General features: G+C 57.3%; 2 protein-coding genes across 2 annotated transcripts; both read left to right on the top strand.

Annotated features, from left to right (window-relative positions):
• The first annotated feature begins 2,245 nt into the window (after window positions 1–2,245).
• On the top strand, window positions 2,246–3,929 carry HMX3 (H6 family homeobox 3). The gene is made up of 2 exons (XM_035030753.1): window positions 2,246–2,648; window positions 3,256–3,929. The coding sequence occupies exons 1-2, from the start codon at window positions 2,246–2,248 to the stop codon at window positions 3,927–3,929; spliced, it is 1,077 nt and encodes a 358-aa protein (XP_034886644.1).
• A 10,509-nt stretch (window positions 3,930–14,438) lies between these two features.
• On the top strand, window positions 14,439–16,117 carry HMX2 (H6 family homeobox 2). The gene is made up of 2 exons (XM_035030796.1): window positions 14,439–14,706; window positions 15,564–16,117. The coding sequence occupies exons 1-2, from the start codon at window positions 14,439–14,441 to the stop codon at window positions 16,115–16,117; spliced, it is 822 nt and encodes a 273-aa protein (XP_034886687.1).
• Window positions 16,118–19,179: the final 3,062 nt, after the last annotated feature.

A 19,179-nucleotide genomic window follows, 5' to 3' on the forward strand; every position in this document is an offset into this window, starting at 1 on the left:
CATCGAGCTATTTCTGAATTGAGGAGAAAATGACTTCTGGGTGTCCAGCACCGATTGGATGACCTTGGCCCAGTCTCCTCTCCGGGAGACCTGTTTCATCTATAAAACCCAAGTGTGAGACCCACCCTGCTTGAGTCTCAGGGAGGTGATTGATTTCAAACTCAGATTTCGGAGGCTTTGGCGTTTTGCATTCCATTAAAGCTCTATACAAACTCAAGGGAGTAATAATAATGAAAATAATGATTGTTTATGGAAGCACCATTTACAATGCTTCCTCCCAAAGCAAAAATAGGGTTCACTACTGTAGATGAATGTTTGCTGAAAGAAGCATTAAATGCGCCCATCGAGATTTGGGGAGGGGGGAAGGGGACGGTCTGAAGACCCGGATCAGAAAATAATACATACGCACTTCTCTACTGGGGAACCGAAGCGGTTGCACCTGCCAATGCAGGACAGCCTTGACTTAGCGGAGGGATGGATCTAACCCGGGGGAAAAAAGTCAATGGGGAAGCGAAGGGGCCATGAAAAGACCTTGGGTGTATGGAAGTTCACAATGGGTGGAGAAGAGTGATGGCCACTTTGCCGCCTTACTCTGACCAGGGAGCTGTCTCTCGGAAAGGGACCCCACAAGCAATCCTACTTTATGTGATGCTTAAATCTAGAGTCTTAAATGCCTGCCGTATGGGCTTCTTGTGCAACCTGGGGAGCTGCTTTTTAAAGCCGAGAGAGTAGAGTGACCTTCCGCCCAGCTGTCCCTCAGAGGCCCAGCAGGGTTCTCTAGGGACTTGGCAGCCCTGGGGGACGTGCTGCCGTGCCGCTGCCACGGGCCACCGCCGAGGAAGGTCCCGCCGCTGTGCCTTCGGTTCTCCTTGCCCCTCTGAAAGCTTTAGGCAGCTCCAAACGCTGGCAGGAGAGACTTCCCAGGAGGAAGCGCTGTCTTCGCTGTCTTCGGGGCCGCGAGCCGGCCCGAGAAGAGCGCCCTTCGGAGCGTAGCCGTCGGTGCCGCGACGCTGCCGCCTTAGCAGCCCCAGCAAGTGACGCGTGGGCGTTAGCCCATTTTGCGCGCACAGGCGGGTGCGCCGAGACGCACACCCACTCCTGCTCCAGAGGAAAGACTCACTCTTCGGTTTCCCAGGGCCAAAGGCCAAGGCCACGCTGATTCTGGCCCGCTGACGCAGTGCAAGTACTTACACCCCGAGTCCCTTCCTATCGATTAGACGGAACCTAAATCCCCCTCTTCGTGGCCGCGCCCTTAGCAGGCTTTGGGGAACATGCTGAGGCCGCCGGACCCCAAAGGGTAGGAAAGTGCTGACTTCGCCGCGGGCGGGAGGTTGCGTCCTGCCTCCTGGGCCGGGGCTGCGTGGCTCTCCAGCAGCGTGGGGGCGGCGGGACCCTGTCAAGCCCCTGGGGGCGGGGGATCGGCAGCTGCGAGCGCGGATAACCCCGAGGTGACCCGGGCGGGCCAGGCCCGCCCCTTCCCCCTCCCGCAGGCCTGGCGGCTGGAAGCGGGTCCCCGAACTGCAGGGGGGAGAGGAAGGCGCGGGCTCCCGGCGCCTTGGCTGTCAGTGCGCTCCGGCCGGGGGCGCCGCCGGCTCTGCGTCCCTCGCTCGCCTCCTGCGCTCGCCGGAACGCTCCGAGTGCCTCTTTAGCGGGAGCCAATATCCTTTTGTGCTAATAGGCTTGTCCTCATTTGCTGCCTAATTGGACTATATAAAGCCAATAACAGGCAGGCTCTTATAGCCCGAAGCCAAAGCGCCAAAATCCGAGCGAAGGCGAGGAGGGGGCGGTGGCGGAGGCGGCTGCGGGGCCCGGGCTCGGCTGCGCCTTCGCCTGCCTAATCCCATTTGCCATTGTACGCGCCCAATCGCCGTATACTCCCCGCATTTAACTTGGATGACATTTTGATTTCATCATTAGCATCCGGCGCCGGATTGACGCAGCCCCAAGCCGGGGACTGCTCCTGCCGCCTCCTCCCCGGGAGCTGCAGCCGCCGCCGAGCCGCCTCGCTCCCTCGGTGCCGCGGCTGGGCCGCTCCCCGCCCCTCAGCACCCCTCCCACATGCGAGCCCACCCCGGCCGGGTCCTCACCCCGCCCTCGCGCCGCTGGATTTGCGCCCGCGGCGGCCCCCGACTTTGCGCCCCGTAGTTGAGTTCCGTTTATGGTCTGATTTCCGGCCGCCCGCCTGCTCGCCCGGCCGCCCGCCTGTCCCGATCCCTCCCTCCCGGGACCCGGAGGAGAGGGGACCATGCCGGAGCCCGGGCCGGACGCCCCTGGCACCGCTAGCGCGCAGCCCCCGCCGCCGCCGCCCCCACCTCCCGCGCCCAAGGAGTCCCCGTTCTCCATCAAGAACCTGCTCAACGGAGACCACCACCGGCCGCCCCCTAAGCCGCAGCCGCCCCCACGGACGCTCTTCGCGCCGGCCTCCGCCGCCGCCGCCGCCGCCGCCGCTGCCGCCGCCGCGGCGGCCAAGGGGGCTCTGGAGGGCGCCGCGGGCTTCGCGCTCTCGCAGGTGGGCGACCTGGCTTTCCCCCGCTTTGAGATCCCGGCGCAGAGGTTTGCCCTGCCCGCGCACTACCTGGAGCGCTCCCCGGCCTGGTGGTACCCCTACACCTTGGCCCCCGCCGGCGGCCACCTCTCGCGACCTGAAGGTACCGACCTCTCTTTGAACTTTCGTTGTCCTCCCCGCGCGCCAGGGCCATGCCCGTTCCGCGCCGCCTCCCATCTCAACCCTGAGACCCCCGCGCCCTCCAACCCGCTGTTTGGCCAACTTCCTCCGGCCCCTGGCTTGTATCTACTGCCCGCGCGCTCGGTTGCGCTGCCCGGGAATCCAATCCCACTTGGTGAGAAAAGGAGGTGGGATTGGCGCTTCCCGGGAAAAGTGGCCTGGGGTGTGAATGGGGAGGCTTCGGCCGGCTGGGACCGGGGACCGGGCCTGGATGGAGGCACTGACCCGGTAGGCCCAGGCCAGAGGCGAATCTCTCCGTGGGCCCCTGGCGGGAGATCTGAGGGAAAGAAAGGAAGTGGCCGCTCTGCCACCGTCCGGGTCTCTCGCCTGCCCTCGGGAGGAAGGGGATCCCAGGACGCGGAGTCCCCACCCTGGCCCAGCCAGGAAGGAGGCCCGTGGGAACGCTGAGGCCTCGAGGCCTGGGGCCCAGAGGCCAGTGCGGATCGAGCCTTCGGCCCCCAGGCGCCAGGCCTCGCTGAAGGCTGTGTCCGTGTGCGTGTGTGTGCGTCCGTCTGTCTGTCTCTCCCCAGCTTCGGAGAAGGCGCTCCTGCGGGACTCCTCCCCCGCCTCGGGAACAGATCGCGACTCCCCCGAGCCACTGCTCAAAGCCGACCCCGACCACAAAGAGCTGGACTCCAAGAGCCCGGACGAGATCATTTTGGAGGAGAGCGACTCGGAGGAAAGCAAGAAGGAGGGCGAGGCAGCGGCGGGAGCAGCGGGGGCGAGCGTGGGGGCGGCGGGGGCGACGCCGGGCGCGGAGGACTGGAAGAAGGGCGCCGAAAGCCCCGAGAAGAAGCCCGCGTGCCGCAAAAAGAAGACGCGCACGGTCTTCTCGCGCAGCCAGGTCTTCCAGCTCGAGTCCACTTTCGACATGAAGCGCTACCTGAGCAGCTCGGAGCGCGCCGGCCTGGCCGCGTCGCTGCACCTCACCGAGACGCAGGTCAAGATCTGGTTCCAGAACCGCCGCAACAAGTGGAAGCGGCAGCTGGCGGCCGAGCTGGAGGCGGCCAACCTGAGCCACGCCGCGGCGCAGCGCATCGTGCGGGTGCCCATCCTCTACCACGAGAACTCGGCGGCCGAGGGCGCCGCGGCCGCGGCCGCGGGGGCCCCGGTGCCTGTCAGCCAGCCGCTGCTCACCTTCCCGCACCCCGTGTACTACTCGCACCCGGTGGTCTCATCTGTGCCGCTGCTACGGCCCGTCTGAGGCCCGACAGGGGAGGGGGAGGGAGCGCCCGGCCGCCTTCCCAGATCCCGGAGGAGACTGGGCCGGGCCGAGGGCGCCAAGACGTCCAGCGGCCTTCGGGAACCGGGGCTTCGGCGCGCCGCCCCGGCCTCCCCTCCCCCAATCGGTAGCGTTTTGTAAGTATTTGCAACGCATTTTCGTGCAATTCACCCCTAACGGATTTGAGGCGCTTCCCCTCTTACTCTTGGTTTGGGTTCTCTTAAGAAAGAGCAGGGAAGAGACAAAATTCCCGGGTCAAATACTTCGTCTGAAAGCTTTTGTAAAAGGTGCAACTCTTCCCCCCTCCCCCCAAATTTGCATTGCGCTGTGGCTTTTTGGTTTTATTTTTATAGAAGAGAAATAAGCCGCAAAAACCTAAACTCCTCTAGTTTATTCATTTTCTATAGAACTATTTTCAGAAGTCCAGAGAGAGAGAGAGTGAAGGAGATAATTCACATTATCCTACTTTTATTCCTGGATTTCTGAGTGTGGTTCTCCCTCTCCAGCCCTAGTTATCCTCCCCAATTTTCAGAATCTGAGAAGCCTCTGGTAGGAACCCCGACTCAGGCCGCTTTTCCCGCAGAGGTGTGTCGCGGTTGACCTCTTCATCTGTCCTGCTTTGTGACTGAGGAATTCTCTAAGTGTTTAAAAGGAAAAGACAAGACAACCCCAAATTAGACTTCTGGTTATTGAAACAACTCCACATCTGGCCCGGTGTGAGTGGTCTTATTTATTAGTAGCATTTATTTTGGGGATTTCATTTGTTGGTAAATTATTATTATTACTATTATTGCTTTGTTCCCTGTTTTGAGAGAGTGGTTTCAATATTAAAAAAAAAAATCTGTCTTTTATCCTCTCCCCCTTTTTGTTCTGCAGTAACTGTTGTACTTTTGACCTGTGCAATATTGTACAAAATTTCCTGAGAGCCCTGCCTCTTTCTCCACGGAGAAAAGCAGACGTTTTCACTGTGTAATCCTGGTCATTCGTTTGGGAGGAGAAAATTAAGAAGAGGGAAGGGGGGGAGGAAAGAAACAAGGATAGGTAGCACAGCTCAAGGGAGTAAGATAGGCAGGCATACTGGAGCGCTTTAAGTGAAGGACAATCAATTTAGGAGAATTTTAACTTATTTGATATATGTACAGATTTCTTGTAAAGTTCACCCTCAACTCCACAGGGCTCCTCGCTCTGCCACCCAATCTGTTTTCTTTCTGTCGGTGTTGGCTACACCTGTTGTTCTGCGATAGCTTGTCGTTCTCCCCACCCCCCATCTCCCTCGTCACTGCCCGGGTTCAGTCCCTTTTTAAGAAAAAGAGAAAAAAGCCCACAAAATATTGTTACATTTAATGTTGTCGTGAAATTGAATTAATTAAAAAGAAAAGAAAAGTGAAGCCTTTCGTGTTGCCAGAGTGTGTAACTTCGGACGATTTTCCGCAGAGCAGGTGTCTATGAAACTGTTTTCTGCCTCGCTCTCTGGCCTCCTCTGCGCTCGCTCGCCCAGTCGGACCTGGACGCACATCCCCACAATCCAGGAGGCCGCAGAGACAGAGGCGGCTTTGTTCCCGACCAGGGCTGCTCTCTCCCCAGTGTCTTCTGCAGCTTGCAAAGCCCTGCGCTCAGGGGAGAATGCGGGGCGGAAGGGGCGAGAACCCAAGCTTATCTAGTTTGAGAAATTGAGCGAAGCGGCGGCCGCGAGCTGAGTGATGGCGGATAAATTTCCGAACATAGTGCTGCAGCCTCGCATTCCGTTCCCAGGCCACGGTTCCTTCAAGAGCCGCGAGCTTCTGGGCAGGACATTTCGGGGCGCTCGTCAGCGGGCCTGGAGTGTGCTGGGCTCTGTGGCATCTAGGGTCGGGGGCAGAAAGCGAGTGAACTTAGCGTTTAGCCGTGGCCAGAGGCGGGTCGCGGAGTGTCGCTGGGAGAAGCCAGATCGAGAGAGGGCAGACCCAGGGAGGCCAACCAGCTCCCGGACCGGGAAGCATCCGCAGGCCTTGAGGAACTGTGGCTCTCGGGGCGGCTCGGGTAGGGGCGCGGTCCGGGTGTGTCGAGTGCCAGGGAACAGAGACCACCAGACTGTGGCAGCGGCCACTGAGAGGACGTTGTCTCCTCCCAGCCAGGCCCTTTTCTGTCCACCGGTGCCCACCACCTCCAGGGCGGCCTCTCTGGTCTGCTGTCCGTCTGGCCCATGCCTGGAAGCGCCCCGGTTGAGGTTCCCATGAGCTTGGTGGGCAGCCTGCGGAGGCGCGGGGCGCGGGGAGCCGCTGGGAAGCGCGAGTGGGCCGGCGGAAGGAGGTGCTTGGGCCCTCCTTGCCAACCGCCTGGCTGCCTGCCTTAGAGCATGGGGTCTGTACGCCCAACTCCTGGCAGGGCAAGTTCGAAGCTGGGGAGCCAGAAGGGGGAGATGAAGAACCTGTAGACCGTGAAGATTCCGAAGAGCACACCGCCCGGCGCGTCCGCTGGGGAGCGCCTGCACGCGCTCCCATTCCCTCTCTCAGTGCTTTGCTAGGTTCCCTAAACCCAATCGACACAGTTGAGTCTACTATGGCTGAAATGTTGAGTATCGTTTTCTATTGATGGGAAACTGCCCCCAAATAAACTGGCATGCGTATTTATGGCACAATTTTAGCCTGAACCTCAGTGAAGATAGATCTCCCTTTATTTCCCTGTGGTTTGGAATAAAAACGAGGGCATGTGTCGTAAATGAAAAATAAACAGAAATTCGGGGTCAAAATATGTTGTTCCTTGTGTTACCTGCAAACATAGTGATGCCTTTTACTGTTGGCAATACTAACTGTGGGACAGGCCAATAACAGCTCATTAAAAATAATGTTGCAATAGCAAACATGTCCTTAGATTTTACAGCCAGAACATGATGCTATCAAACGCCAAGAAAATACTTCTTTATTTGTGTTTGGATTCTAGAAAACGGTTCTTGACTGACCCAGTCTATACAAAGTCAAGAAATAACTGGTTCCCCCCACACACAGTTTATTCTTTGTCCTGCTCCCCGAGGCCTCCCTTTCCCTCCTATTGGGGAGCCCCACTGCCCTGCACCGGCATGTTTCTCCGTGGAGCCACGGTGCCTGCCCTAGGGGAGAAGGGTGGCGCCAGGCCTCCAGGGACTGGCGGCTGTGTGAGCCTAGAAGCTGGCCCAGGCGGGAAACTTCCGCTTCCCTCCTGTCTGGTGGGGGTGGTAGTATTTCTCACAATGCAAGAGAAAGAATTGAGCCTGAGTGTGGGGGCACCAAGCATCACCGCTCACAAGGAAGCATCCTAGGCTCTACTGCAGGGCTTTCTGAGGTCTTGGTGTCAGGAGAGCCCAAGAAACCTCTCAGTGGGACTGTCACATCCCAAGAGCTGGTTGGGGTCATCTTCCCCTACAAAGAATGCCCTTCCCCACCCCCACCTCCACAGGGATTGCCAGGGGCTGTTGGAACCATGCAGCAGAGGGGGCTGGCTATCTGAAGGGGTGAGGGTGCCTCTATGCAATTCCTCCAGGACATTCCATTGTGGGATGTCAGCCCCTGTCCCCTAACCTAGGACAGTGGACCAATACCCCAGATTTTATACATTCACCTTCCTTTCCCTCCCATCGTAGAACCTAAGTTTCTTTCCACCTACCTTAACTTCAGATCCTTCCCTATCTGCACCCCCTATTAATCTTCAAGTCAGTGCAAATGACAGGTCTTTCTGGCTAAATCCTTCCTGCATCATCCAAATAGACACACCAGCAAACTACACATAGGGTCCACTCACGTGTGACATAAACACTCACCACACACCACATACACACACACACACACACACACACACTTTAGACAGACCTTAACAGACCCGTACCCAGGGGCCCGCAGTACACCTGGTCACATATGTGTTTAGCATCACAGCTATCGCTAACACACAAAATCAGGCACACTTTGAGATGACCCTGGGCAGCTGGTTTTCTCTGACGGCCCCAGGCTAAGGCAAGCTGGGTAGAATCCCAACGAACAGACTGAGCCTGAAATCAGTCCAACAGGAATGCCTCCTGCATTCCTTCTCTCCCACCTGCGACAAACTAGTGGAGCCTGTCAACACCCCACCATGGACTTCCATTACTCCTAACTCGGAGCCCAGGTCCCCACAATGTGGGTCTCTGCCACTCTGAGTGCCCCGATCGCCTCGGGGCCCTGGGAGACTTCGGAGTCAGCGCGCAAGCTGTCTCTGTTGACAACACAGATGTATTTCTTTTATTTGATAGTAAATAGAGCGGGTGTGTGTACATCAAACAACAGCAAGACAGATATAAACTGCCCCCCCCTCCCCGCCACTGGGCGCTCATTCTGAGCCTGGACGTCCTGTTGGCAGCCAGAGCCTGAGGCCTCGCGGAGAGAACCCCAGAGCGCTCTCCTCGCTCCCAGAGCGCGCGCTCGAGGGTAGAGCTGGGAAAAAGAGGAGAAGGCAAGGTCGGTGAGATTTGCTTTCTCTTCTGCAGGCAGGCGCACGCCGGGCCAGCTACGGCCTGGGCGATGGGGGTGGAGGGACGAGCAATGGGGCCCAGAGGGCCGAGCAGCCTTTGGCCTTTGGGAGCTTTGGCTAGGCCCCGCGTTGTGGGGCTTCCTGGGCCGGGCCATGATCCCCAGTGTGTGTGGGGGACACCTCAGTTTCCCTCGAGGGGCCCTGTGGGGTGCAGACTTAACTGCCCGCCTCCAAGACTCCATTATGCCCCACCTCTCGCGGTTGTCCACGCCCCGCGGCCCAGCAACCCATCCAGGGGGCCTCTCCCCTTTAGCGATCTAAAACCAGACTCCTCAAAGCAGCTAGGAAAAGATCTCTCCACTGGGTCGCCAAGACAGAGATAGGGTGCAAGAACCATGAGCACCACAGAAATCCCCTCTTAGGATCCGAAGCGAAGCTGGTCAAGCTCAGGGGACTACTTCTGCCAGGGCACGTACACGTGGCCCTGCGGCGAAAATCCGCCAGGCTCCTCCTCCAGGCTTCCCGCCCACTCTGTGCCCACCACCTCGCCCTGACTGCGGGCTCTCTCTGGCTTCGGGGTGCCAGTGGTCCATGCGTCCCTGCGTAAGCTTCTGGAAGTGTGCACGCCTGTGTGTGCATGTGCGCCCAGTAGAGGTGTGCTGGGCGGATGCTGACCCTTTGACCTCTAAACAACTGGGGAGGGGGGAGGCGTTGAGGAGGGGTGGCGAAAGAGAGGAAAAGGCCGCAAAGATAACTAGGCTGGCGGTACTTTGGAGCCCTGACTGGTGCTCGGACCGGATCTTGAGGTGAGATTTGGGTGCACTTGTCCCCCGGCGTGCCCCGCTCCTGTGGAAGTACCCTAAAGGCTCCTCGGGTGGGGAGCGGCAGCTTCCGGGGAATAGGGTCTCACTGCAGCGCAGCCTTAACCCTCTCTGGGATCCATTTAATCTCCTCGGATTTCTTCCCAGCCTCTGCCTCTGTCCCGTAGACCTTTATTCGAGCGTCGGGCAGTTTCAGAGACCTGAGGCAAGGGATGGCTGGAGGCTGCGTGCCTCCGTGGAGAGTTTCCAGGCAGCGCACACTGGTTGTACTCGCCCAGATCCCTTTCTCGGCTGCCGCTCCAGGCGATGTGCCTGCGGGGAGAAAAGGCCCCAAATCTGGGTTGCTGGGATTCCAAAAGGATTCCTTCTGGTTGCGGTGGAAGGAGAGGAAAAGGAGGTGTAGAGCGAGCGAATGAGCGCCAAGGAGAGCGCGTTGCGCCCATCACTTACTCGGGAGAGGCGAGGTGGAGTCACCTGGTGTGCCTCACCGGAGCGCTAATGTCTTAAAGAAATAGAAAGAATCCCCTTCTCTCCTGTGCTCCTTCGCCGCCCTCGCCCCCCTTGGTGATGGAGTGCACGCATCAGATTTTCATCAAAGTTCTATTAAGTGAAACATAGGTTGCAGGGCACCCTTTGATTGAAACAGTTTAAATTTTAATTGTGTTTTTAATTTGACATATAGTTGCAGAAAGGAATGACACTGCGTCGCCAAGGGGCGGTCGATTTTCTTAATTTCTCCCAGAGGAATTGATGAGTCTATCAGGCCACTAGATTGGAAACCCATTAAAGCTCTCTGGTTAGGCTGTTAATTGGAACTTGATGGATGTGGGTGGGGGGTGGTGGTGTCGGGACTCGGCTATGCTGATCCAATCTTCATGACTTTCTGTTTTCCAATAAATTACACAATTCATTTTCCAGCCGCAGATTACATAAATTGTACACCTCTGGGGCTCTCTTTTTCAAATAGGGAGCCCTTTTTCCCAAAAGCCTATTGCGAGATGTCATTTGCACCAAAGAACGAACGAACAGCAGAGGTCCTTGAATGAAAATCGAAACATAATCAACGTTTATACTTAGAAAATTTATTGAGATCATTTTCTCTGGTATTTCCTTATTTTAAAGTTTGGACGCGCCATATATCATAATCCACTCCCGTAAAGGTGTGTGGGGGGGGGCAGACTGTGTTTAATATTTATCGAAGCTTGATTCCAAGATCAAACTTGTTTATGACTTCATCTGTCATTTCGGAGGGAGCCTTCTTCCACTATTACCCGGCTCAGCCAGCCTATTTCCCAACTGCTGCAGAGCAGAGAGGATCAATTTTTATTAGGCTCCTCGGCAAGTTTGCTCTGGGCCGCTTTAATATTGAGCAGCGGCATAATCTCGAGACCTAAACTTTAAGCGTCCTTCCAGTTTCGGAAAGTTTATCATTCCTTGGAACCCGGTTGTGTCTAATTCCTAGGGAGGGGGCGATCCCCCAAGTGAGGAGGGGCCACACTCCCGAGTATCTGCTGTTAATCTGAATGGTGTAGGGAGAGGCGGAGCTATCCCTAGACTAGGAGGGTGGGGCGGGAGGTGGTACAGAGTTGAAAGATTGCCACACTGGAGGACAGAGAGACGGGGTGTCTGTGGGTGGTGGTTCCTAGAGCTGACGGTTCCTGGGAGTGTGTTTTATAGCTGTGCTGGGCCCAGGAGAGGGCGTCTGGGCCTTGCCCTCTGGGTGAGGTCTCGGGGACCCCCGGATGCCCCAAAGGGATGGCGGGAAGATTGAGTCTTGGCCTTCGGGCCCCTGCGGTGTGACCGCTATCAGTGCCCGAGGGGCAGGAGACCCTGCCGGCGACAAGTTGAGAATTGCGGAGGAGAGCCCAGAGGAGAGTCCTTCGGGTTGCCGAGCCAGGAGTCTTGCTTGGTCTCTGCCATGGCCTCCCCGCCTCCGTCCTGCGCCCACCATCACTTCCCTGGCTCAGGGCAGAGTGTGAGTGAGTGTGGGTGTGTGTGTGCGCGCGCACTAGTCGGAGCTCAGCGAACGTTTGCTGACTCAATGCGTGCGAATGCGTAAGCGTTTATGCAAGTGGGTGCATGCGGCTTAATGCGTGCGCGTCTGAAGATGTGCGGGGTGTGGAGGCTATGCAGGACTCAATTGTAGCGCATCTCTTTGTAGACCAGACTGTCAATGCGAGAGGAATTAGCGAGCAAACGGAGTACGAGGGAGGCCAGATGGCTCCTTTTGACTTCCCAAACTAGCCTGGGGTGAGGAATGGGGCAAGGTCGTGGGGTCGCGGGGCGTTTCCTAGTTTTGAGTCCTCAAACCAGTCCTCAAACCTCAGCACCCCCCGCCCCCGCCACACTCTCCTCCCCACTGGCAGTCCCTCGCTGCTCCTAGCTGCTTCTCTGAGGCCCACCCCAGAGGTCTGGCTCCCATCTCACATGGTCCCCGCCCTAGCTGAGGCCAACCCCGTGGGTCCTTGGCCCCACCCATACATCTGCCCCGTTGGTCGCGAGATTGCTGAAGTCCTCAGTCTTCCCCGCAGCCATTTCCCAAACTCCGTGCCAAAGCCTGCTCCACCCCTCGCCCCCTCCCAAGGGCCTGGTATTGGCGGTGGAACAACCTTGAGCTTCAATCTTGCTTACTCTGCTCAGGCTGGTCACTTTTCTCCACTGGGCCTCAGTTTCCCGGCCTGTACAATGGGGGTAAAGATCTGCACCACAGGTTTGCCATGAGGATTAAAGTGAAGAGAGATGGGATGCTCCGGCGTGTTCCAGGTTGCCGGCACCAAGTATTTCCTAATTAGGAAGGGTCCAACCAATGCCCACCCGCAACTCCGCTTTCTTCCCCACAGGGTGGCAGGCTCTGCTCTCCGGGTTGGCCCATTTCCTTGGGGTAGCCAAGGCCCGGGCCGTGAGACAGCACCCACTCAGGGTGCTTGAGGCAGGCGGAGAGGCTGCAGGCGGGTGAGAGAGTCGGCAGTGTCTTTCCAGGAACCTCCCCTCTATCCCCCAACCAAGCGGGAGCGCGCGGGACAGGCTGCGACGTGGCCCCCGAGCCTGCGCCGCGGCCGCGCAGAGGACGCACAAATTGTATTTCAGCGCCGGGTCCTTCCGGGTTAATGAGCTGACACCATGATTAAAGCTGACCATTTGTAATGTGTCTCGACCCCGCCGCAGAGCCCTGAAGAGGTTAATGCGGTGACGGAGGCCGGCACCTGCCCCTCGCGGGCCTCCCGGGCCGTGGCTCACAGCCCCCAGCCTCCACCCCCTCGCCTGCCCCTGCTCGGCTGCGCCGCCGACTCCTAATCAATTAGCCCATTAACGAGCCCTTCGAGGAGTTAAGTAGCGAGAGGTTCTGCCACGGGTAGGGTTGCAGTCGGTAACTCACCGCAGCTAATGATATTATAAGCGCTTTACTCAATAACCCGGCGCGGCGCGGGCGAGGAGGGAACTGCACCGTCATGGTGCAGCGTCTGGACATCTGTGGGGACTGATTCCAGAGTCTCCTATCACCTTGGTTGCTTTTGGGGGAATATCCTAGGAGCCGGGGGCTCCCAAGAGCTCTTGGTCCAGCATTCTCGAGGCCGCAGCCGGGGGGCGGGGGGGGGGGGGGGGGGGGTTGGTGGGGAGGGCGGGTGGCCGCGTTGCCTGAGCGCCTTGGGGCCTTACCTCGTCTTCGTTTCCTCCAAGCTTGTGTAGACAACTGTGCCCTGGTACCGTGTTGCCGGCACCAGGCTGCTTCTAGATCCAGTAACAGCCGATCTGGGAATTAAAGGGGAGAGAGCCAGGGCTTAGAGGCGGCCGCAAGGAGGGAACGAACCACGGTTTATTAAACACTTAACCCACGCCTCAGAGTTGGCCACTTTGACCTAACCTAACTTCTTCGAGGTAGGCATTGCTTCCTCTAATTTTAGGAAAGGAGGAAACCGATGCTCAGAAAGTTTTAGTATCATGTCCAAGGTCACCCAAATGAGATTTGAATCGACTTTGCCTAATTCTAAAACTATAACCTGTTCTCACCTCCTTCTCCTCTTCTTCCCAGCATCAAAGTGCTTTTATTTCTGCAGCAGTTCCATGGCCTGCAGCATTTGCCAAAAACCGGAAATCACCTGTGAAACAGAGGGTGGGCGGTTGGCGGTGAGCTATTAAGCAAAAGTTTACAGAGTACCTACTATGAGCTCCTAGTGCTTCTGGGCTTTCGGTGCCTTTCCCATTCCTATCTAATGCCATCCTCAAAACAGGAGAAATGGGGGGATGCTAATGAGAAGTTCATTTCATCTGTGAGAGCAGTGAGGTTCTAACTGGAACTGGACTTGTCCTAGTTCACGCAGTCTGTAAATGGTGGTGCTGGGACTTGAACCAGGATCTCTTGCAACAAGATCTAGGTCTCTCCTACCCCAGGGATCATGCAGGCCCATTGGGCCTGTGACGGGGTGAGCTCTGTAGGCGGGGATGGGCAGAAGTTGTCTGCTCCCTGGCCTCCCAGTTAAGCTCCCAGGAATGGCATCAGTTCGGAGGCGCATGCTCCTAAACCCCTTCCCTCCCTTGCCGGACGCAGCGGTCTGCGGGGTGCCAGTTCTGCCCGCTCGCCCGGAAGAGAAGGGGTTGGAGGCTAGGGGAGGGTCCTCGAGCAGCCTGTTTGAGCTCCTCCGACGCAGGCGTCGGGCCACTCCAGCTCGGAGCCTCGCACTGCCCGTGCCCCTCGAGGGGGCCAGAGTGCAAGCGGTAGGAGTCCATACAGAGGCTAGGACCGCGAGCTGGAATCTATGCTGCTTTCGGCCCTGCTGTCCCTGGTTGGACACAGCAGATGCCCGCCGGGTTCTCGGCGCGCTCCGGGGCGCACAGTGGCTGCGTGCCGGGCCTGGGCTTTTTGAAAATTTCCGGGGCCGCTCGGCGGCGCTGCGATTGGCCGCGTCCGGATAACCTCTATGCAAATGAGGCCGCGCCACCTCCGCGCCGGCGGAGACCCCGAGAGCTGGCGGGCAAGGAAGGGGCATTCGCGGTGGGGCTGGGCGGGCACACCCAGAGCCGGGCAGGCAGGGATCCCCGTGCAGCCATCCCGTGCCCGCGTGTCCCCCGCGCAGAGGGGACGCCTCATCAGCTTCGCCGCCCCCTCCCCCTGGCTCCCCTCCCCGCCCCTCCCCCCGCCTGCCTGCCTGCACCACCTTCCACCCAGATCGTCTCTAAAGGGAGTTCTTGGTTTCCTCCGATTTCTTATGAACCCAGGATGGGCAGCAAGGAAGATGCAGGCAAGGGGTGTCCGGCGGCCGGCGGCGTCTCCAGCTTCACCATTCAGTCCATCCTGGGCGGGGGCCCCTCGGAGGTGCCACGGGAGCCCGCCGGCTGGCCCGCCAGGAAACGCAGCCTGTCCGTGTCCTCGGAGGAGGAGGAGCCGGACGACGGCTGGAAGGCACCTGCCTGCTTCTGCCCAGACCCGCACGGCCCCAAGGAGCCGGGCCCCAAGCATCACCCCCCCATCCCCTTTCCTTGCCTGGGTAAGGATCGCACGCCGCCGGGTCGGCCGCGAGCAAGCTCTAGGGGAGGGAAGCTGTGCCGGGGTCCAGGCCCCCTCTGGCCAGAGCCCCGGCCGCCCGGGGTCCAGGGAGGAGGGGTGGGGACGCGCCCGCGTTGTTGTCTCCTCCTCCCGGAGGGGGCTCGGGAGGTGACGGGAACCGTCTTGGAGAAGGTTGGGTTGGAAGGAGAATATACCACAGCGGGCTGGTACAGGGCGGGCCGCACACACGGCTCTGCCCTCAATATCCCCTTTGTACATCGGTCGGATACTTTCCGAACAAGAGGTCTAGAAGTCGGGTCCCAGCGGTCCATCTGTCTCTACTGCAATCTCTTCCAGCTTCTTTTTTCTCCTCTCTCTCCCTCCCCCCCCCCCCCCCCCCGGCCTGATTACCACTCCAAGATGATTGACAATGGTGCCTTTCAGAGATGGCTCCTCTTTACAACACTGACGAAGGGGAGCCCCGCGTTAGTCCTTAGCGTGATTTCCGAACAAACGGCCTGTGAAATGATGCCACACTATAAAGCTCGGGGAACTCTTCCAGCTCAGTTATTACAAGGCAAAATCACCTTTTAAAATGATGCTAATGTCCCCCCGTCCAGACTTGCTCCCCTTTCACCGAAGCTGGGGGCACAGAGTCCCCACACTCTCGAAATAGCTGGGACCCGTTGCCTTTTCAAGGCTAGGGTGCTGGGCTTTGGGTTCCACCGAGAGGTAGAAGAGGAAGGGGTTGGGACCAAGGCTGCAGCCGCCTGCCATCCCCCCACCCCGTCTTGGCCAGGGCTGGGGGTTTCGGAGGCTCCCCAACTCCATGCCTTCCTGTCTGTTCTCCCTCCCCAGGTACCCCCAAGGGCAGCGGAGGCGCGGGGCCGGCGAGCTCGGAGCGCACGCCTTTCCTCTCTCCCTCGCACCCGGACTTTAAGGAAGAGAAAGAGAGGCTCCTGCCCGCGGGCTCGCCGTCGCCAGGGCCAGAGCGGCCGCGGGACGGCGGCGCCGAGCGGCAGGCGGGCGCCGCCAAAAAGAAGACGCGCACGGTCTTCTCGCGCAGCCAGGTGTACCAGCTCGAGTCCACCTTCGACATGAAGCGCTACCTGAGCAGCTCGGAGCGCGCCTGCCTCGCCTCCAGCCTGCAGCTCACCGAGACCCAGGTCAAGACTTGGTTCCAGAACCGCCGCAACAAGTGGAAGCGGCAGCTCTCGGCCGAGCTGGAGGCGGCCAACATGGCGCACGCCTCGGCGCAGACTCTGGTGGGAATGCCGCTGGTGTTCCGGGACAGCTCGCTGCTGCGCGTGCCGGTGCCGCGCTCGCTCGCCTTCCCCGCGCCGCTCTACTACCCCGGCAGCAACCTCTCGGCCTTACCGCTCTACAGCCTCTACAACAAGCTCGACTACTGAGCGGCCGCCGGCCCGCGCCGCGCTCTCCCGGCCGCCTCCGGCTGCCCCCTCCCGGGGCTCCGGAGCGGGGCGGTGTGTTGCCAGAAATATTAAGAAATACACCATGTGTATTCATTATCTCTTATTTATGGCCTCTGCCCTACTTTTTGTTTTGATTGTTTCGGGTATTTATGGGCATTTCTCAAGCCAGATCGCCTGCTTTCTACCCCAAACAAACCAATACGCTTTGAAAACCATTGTGGAGGGGATGTTCTCGGGTGGCGGTGGGCATGGGAGTTTCGGCCAGATCTACATTGATCGGTAGGGGGAAAAGAATCAGAAAAACACCAACAGAACCAGGTACACTCCTCTCCCCATATATACACCTGTAGGTATGTACACGCGCACACAGCCGGCCAAAGCCAGCGAGGTGTTTGGACAAGTATCTCAACGCCTCTTTTCGTTTTCCTCGTTCCGAGGATGGGTAGGAGGAGATTGCAGATCTGTAAATATTTTTAAAGAGGAAAACAATAAAACATTTTAAGCATCGTTGCTAACTTTGGTGAGACTGATTGCCCAGCGCGCTAACGCGCGGCTTTTCTCGATTTTCGGTGGAGGCGTGCGGCAGGCAGTAGAGGTCTTGCTCCCACCCCACGTGGAGGGTGGGACTGGGGTCAGGGGTTAAAGGTGGGGACCTTGGCGCCGTCGAGGCGGCACGTGGGCTAGAGCTGCACCCCCTTCCACTCCCCGGTGCCCGTAGACCTGGCGCTGGCTGAGGCGCACCTGGGCAGGAATCCATCTCCGGAGCCCGCGCTGAGAGGGACAAAGGCGGGGAGCCTCACTGCTGAAGCGCTACCTTCCCGGAACGAGCATCTTCCCAGCACTGGGAGCGCCTCGGGCTTAGCCGCAGCAGGGCGCCGTGCGACGTGGTCCAGCCTTTGCCACGCGCCTCCTCCCGAGGGCGAAGGTCGGGTGGGATGGCGCTGCCTGAACCAGGTGCAGAGCCGGCTTTGCTCATCGCCCAGCCTGGCGCGACAGGCTTGCAGGCGCGTACGCTTCCCGAGCGGGTGGCACAGTTGTCGGTCCCCCGCCGCGCAGAGAGGCGGCACTTCGGCCGAGGAGGGATCTGAGGCTGGAGACGAGGCGCGCGGCAAAGGCGCTTCCGCGCACTTTTTGATTGTTGTTGTTTAGAGTTTATAGTTTGCGTTGTGTGTGGCTGAATGGAGGGGTCACGGCAAGCACGTGGCCAGTCGCGCTGAAAGGAACCGCGGCGCGGGGCCTGCGTGCCCACCGGCTTCCGTGCCCTGACACCTGCCGCCGCGCGCGGGCTGGGAGGGCGCGGCACCCGGAGAATAGCCGCGCGAGTGTCATGCCAATCGCAGAGTTTTGCAATGTTTGATCGCAGCCGCCTGTGCCGTGTAAAGCGTCGGAAAAGATGACTGGACCTTAGAGAAGGACGTTGGTTCCGTGTCACGTGGGGAGACCTCCCCGGTCCTCCCGCCTCCGGTCCCGAGGTCCCCTTAGCCGGTGCAAGGGTGCTGCTGGGAGAGCGCAGGGAGGAGGTCGGACTTCATCCTCTAGAAGGAAAACATTTGCGTGATGGACTTGTCTCTGGGGCGAGAGGCGTCGAAATTATCAGCATTTTATGAAAATGTAGAGGCTATCTGTAAATCAGATCTATGTGACCCGCAGTATTTTGTCTGAAGTGCTTGGTCTCTTGTCCATTTTGAGGTCGTTGTTTTCTTCTCATATAAGATTTCATGAAAATTACAATCTCTTTCAAGATGACGTCAGAGGGTTGTTATCCAAGAACACATCTGCAGATGCTAAGTGAGTTCTAGTCCACTTACTTCATTCCAGCTGAGTTAACTCAGTAAATATTTACTGAGCCCTAGAACTTGCTGAGAACTGGGCTAAATATTGGATAGACACAGAGAGAAAACAAAAGTGACACTGGGTCCGTTTTCTTCTGATTTATTTGGTACATGTATTTTATTCCAAAGAATTTTTTCTTTCCATATGACCCACTTTAAATTCTTCCTGTCCTTTAAAGTTGTTATTTGAATATTCCATGCTGAAACAACCAATTTGCTCAAGGACCTACTTGTATAGGAATATTCCATCCATCTCATTATTGTCTGCATTTCAGTAGATTATGTTTTTGTCAAGAGATGATAGTTTTAGCAGTGTTGGGTCACTGTATCCTCCTTATGCTTACTTATCTTATAGGAAGTGGTTTTCTCTAGCCACTCTAGGCTCTTAATGGCAGAGTGATTTTGCCCTTAAGATTTCAGGGATGATATCATATAGTGGATATTTCAATCCTTTTACTACTTCAGAAATCAGCAGTCAAAGGTGATCCAACACTGTAATTAGTTTCTGGGAATTCCCTGCTCCTACAGGTAACTGAGTGTTACCACACACACACACACACACACACACACACACGACTTTGCATTTGGATTTAAAATGTTCAAGATTCCATTGTGGCCAGATCTCCTATCTCAAGATTATCAATTCATTTGAATAATCAGCAAAATCATCAGCCTCTCTTTCAGGCTGTAAACTGGATTTAAAAGATTGACGTTTCTTAAAACTCGAATAGAGTCTGGCTGCAACTGTGTGCCCAGAGGGACCTGAATCATACACACACTGTATAATGAAATACACTTAGATTTTATTAGCAGATAATTCATGCTCAGAATCTTGAAACTCTAATAGAATTAAATAAACAACTGGGAGAGGGAACCAAATAGAATTATTTGGAGATAAAATTATTTAGCCAAAGTTAGAATGGAGGCAAGGCACTGCATTTTAAAATTCTTAACCTCACCATTAACTTGTTGAAAGAGAAAATATAGAGAACCAAGTATGAGGACTGGCAATGAGGGAGGGCAAGATTCTGTTCTTTTAGCAGTAATATCAACACAGTGGGCAGAAGGGTGGTTACTGTGTGTGTGTTTATTTTGTCAAGAATCCTAAAAAGAAGTGCACCTGAGTAGGGTCTGTGAATGGGTAAAGACCAACAACACTTTTCCTCTATTAATATACCTTAAAAGTTAAACACTTTAACTCCAACAATT

The sequence above is a fragment of the Mirounga leonina genome, unplaced genomic scaffold, assembly GCF_011800145.1.
Source record: "Mirounga leonina isolate KUSES-001 unplaced genomic scaffold, KU_Mleo_1.0 Mir_114, whole genome shotgun sequence".
In the NCBI taxonomy this organism is placed as follows: domain Eukaryota; kingdom Metazoa; phylum Chordata; class Mammalia; order Carnivora; family Phocidae; genus Mirounga; species Mirounga leonina.

Bases quoted from the DNA above. Each gene is read 5' to 3' on its own strand.
- HMX3 (XM_035030753.1), top strand. From the start codon at position 2,246: ATGCCGGAGCCCGGGCCGGACGCCCCTGGCACCGCTAGCGCGCAGCCC. The intron at 2,649-3,255 runs GTACCGACCTCT...GTCTCTCCCCAG, and splicing joins CCACCTCTCGCGACCTGAAG to CTTCGGAGAAGGCGCTCCTG.
- HMX2 (XM_035030796.1), top strand. From the start codon at position 14,439: ATGGGCAGCAAGGAAGATGCAGGCAAGGGGTGTCCGGCGGCCGGCGGC. The intron at 14,707-15,563 runs GTAAGGATCGCA...CTCCCTCCCCAG, and splicing joins CATCCCCTTTCCTTGCCTGG to GTACCCCCAAGGGCAGCGGA.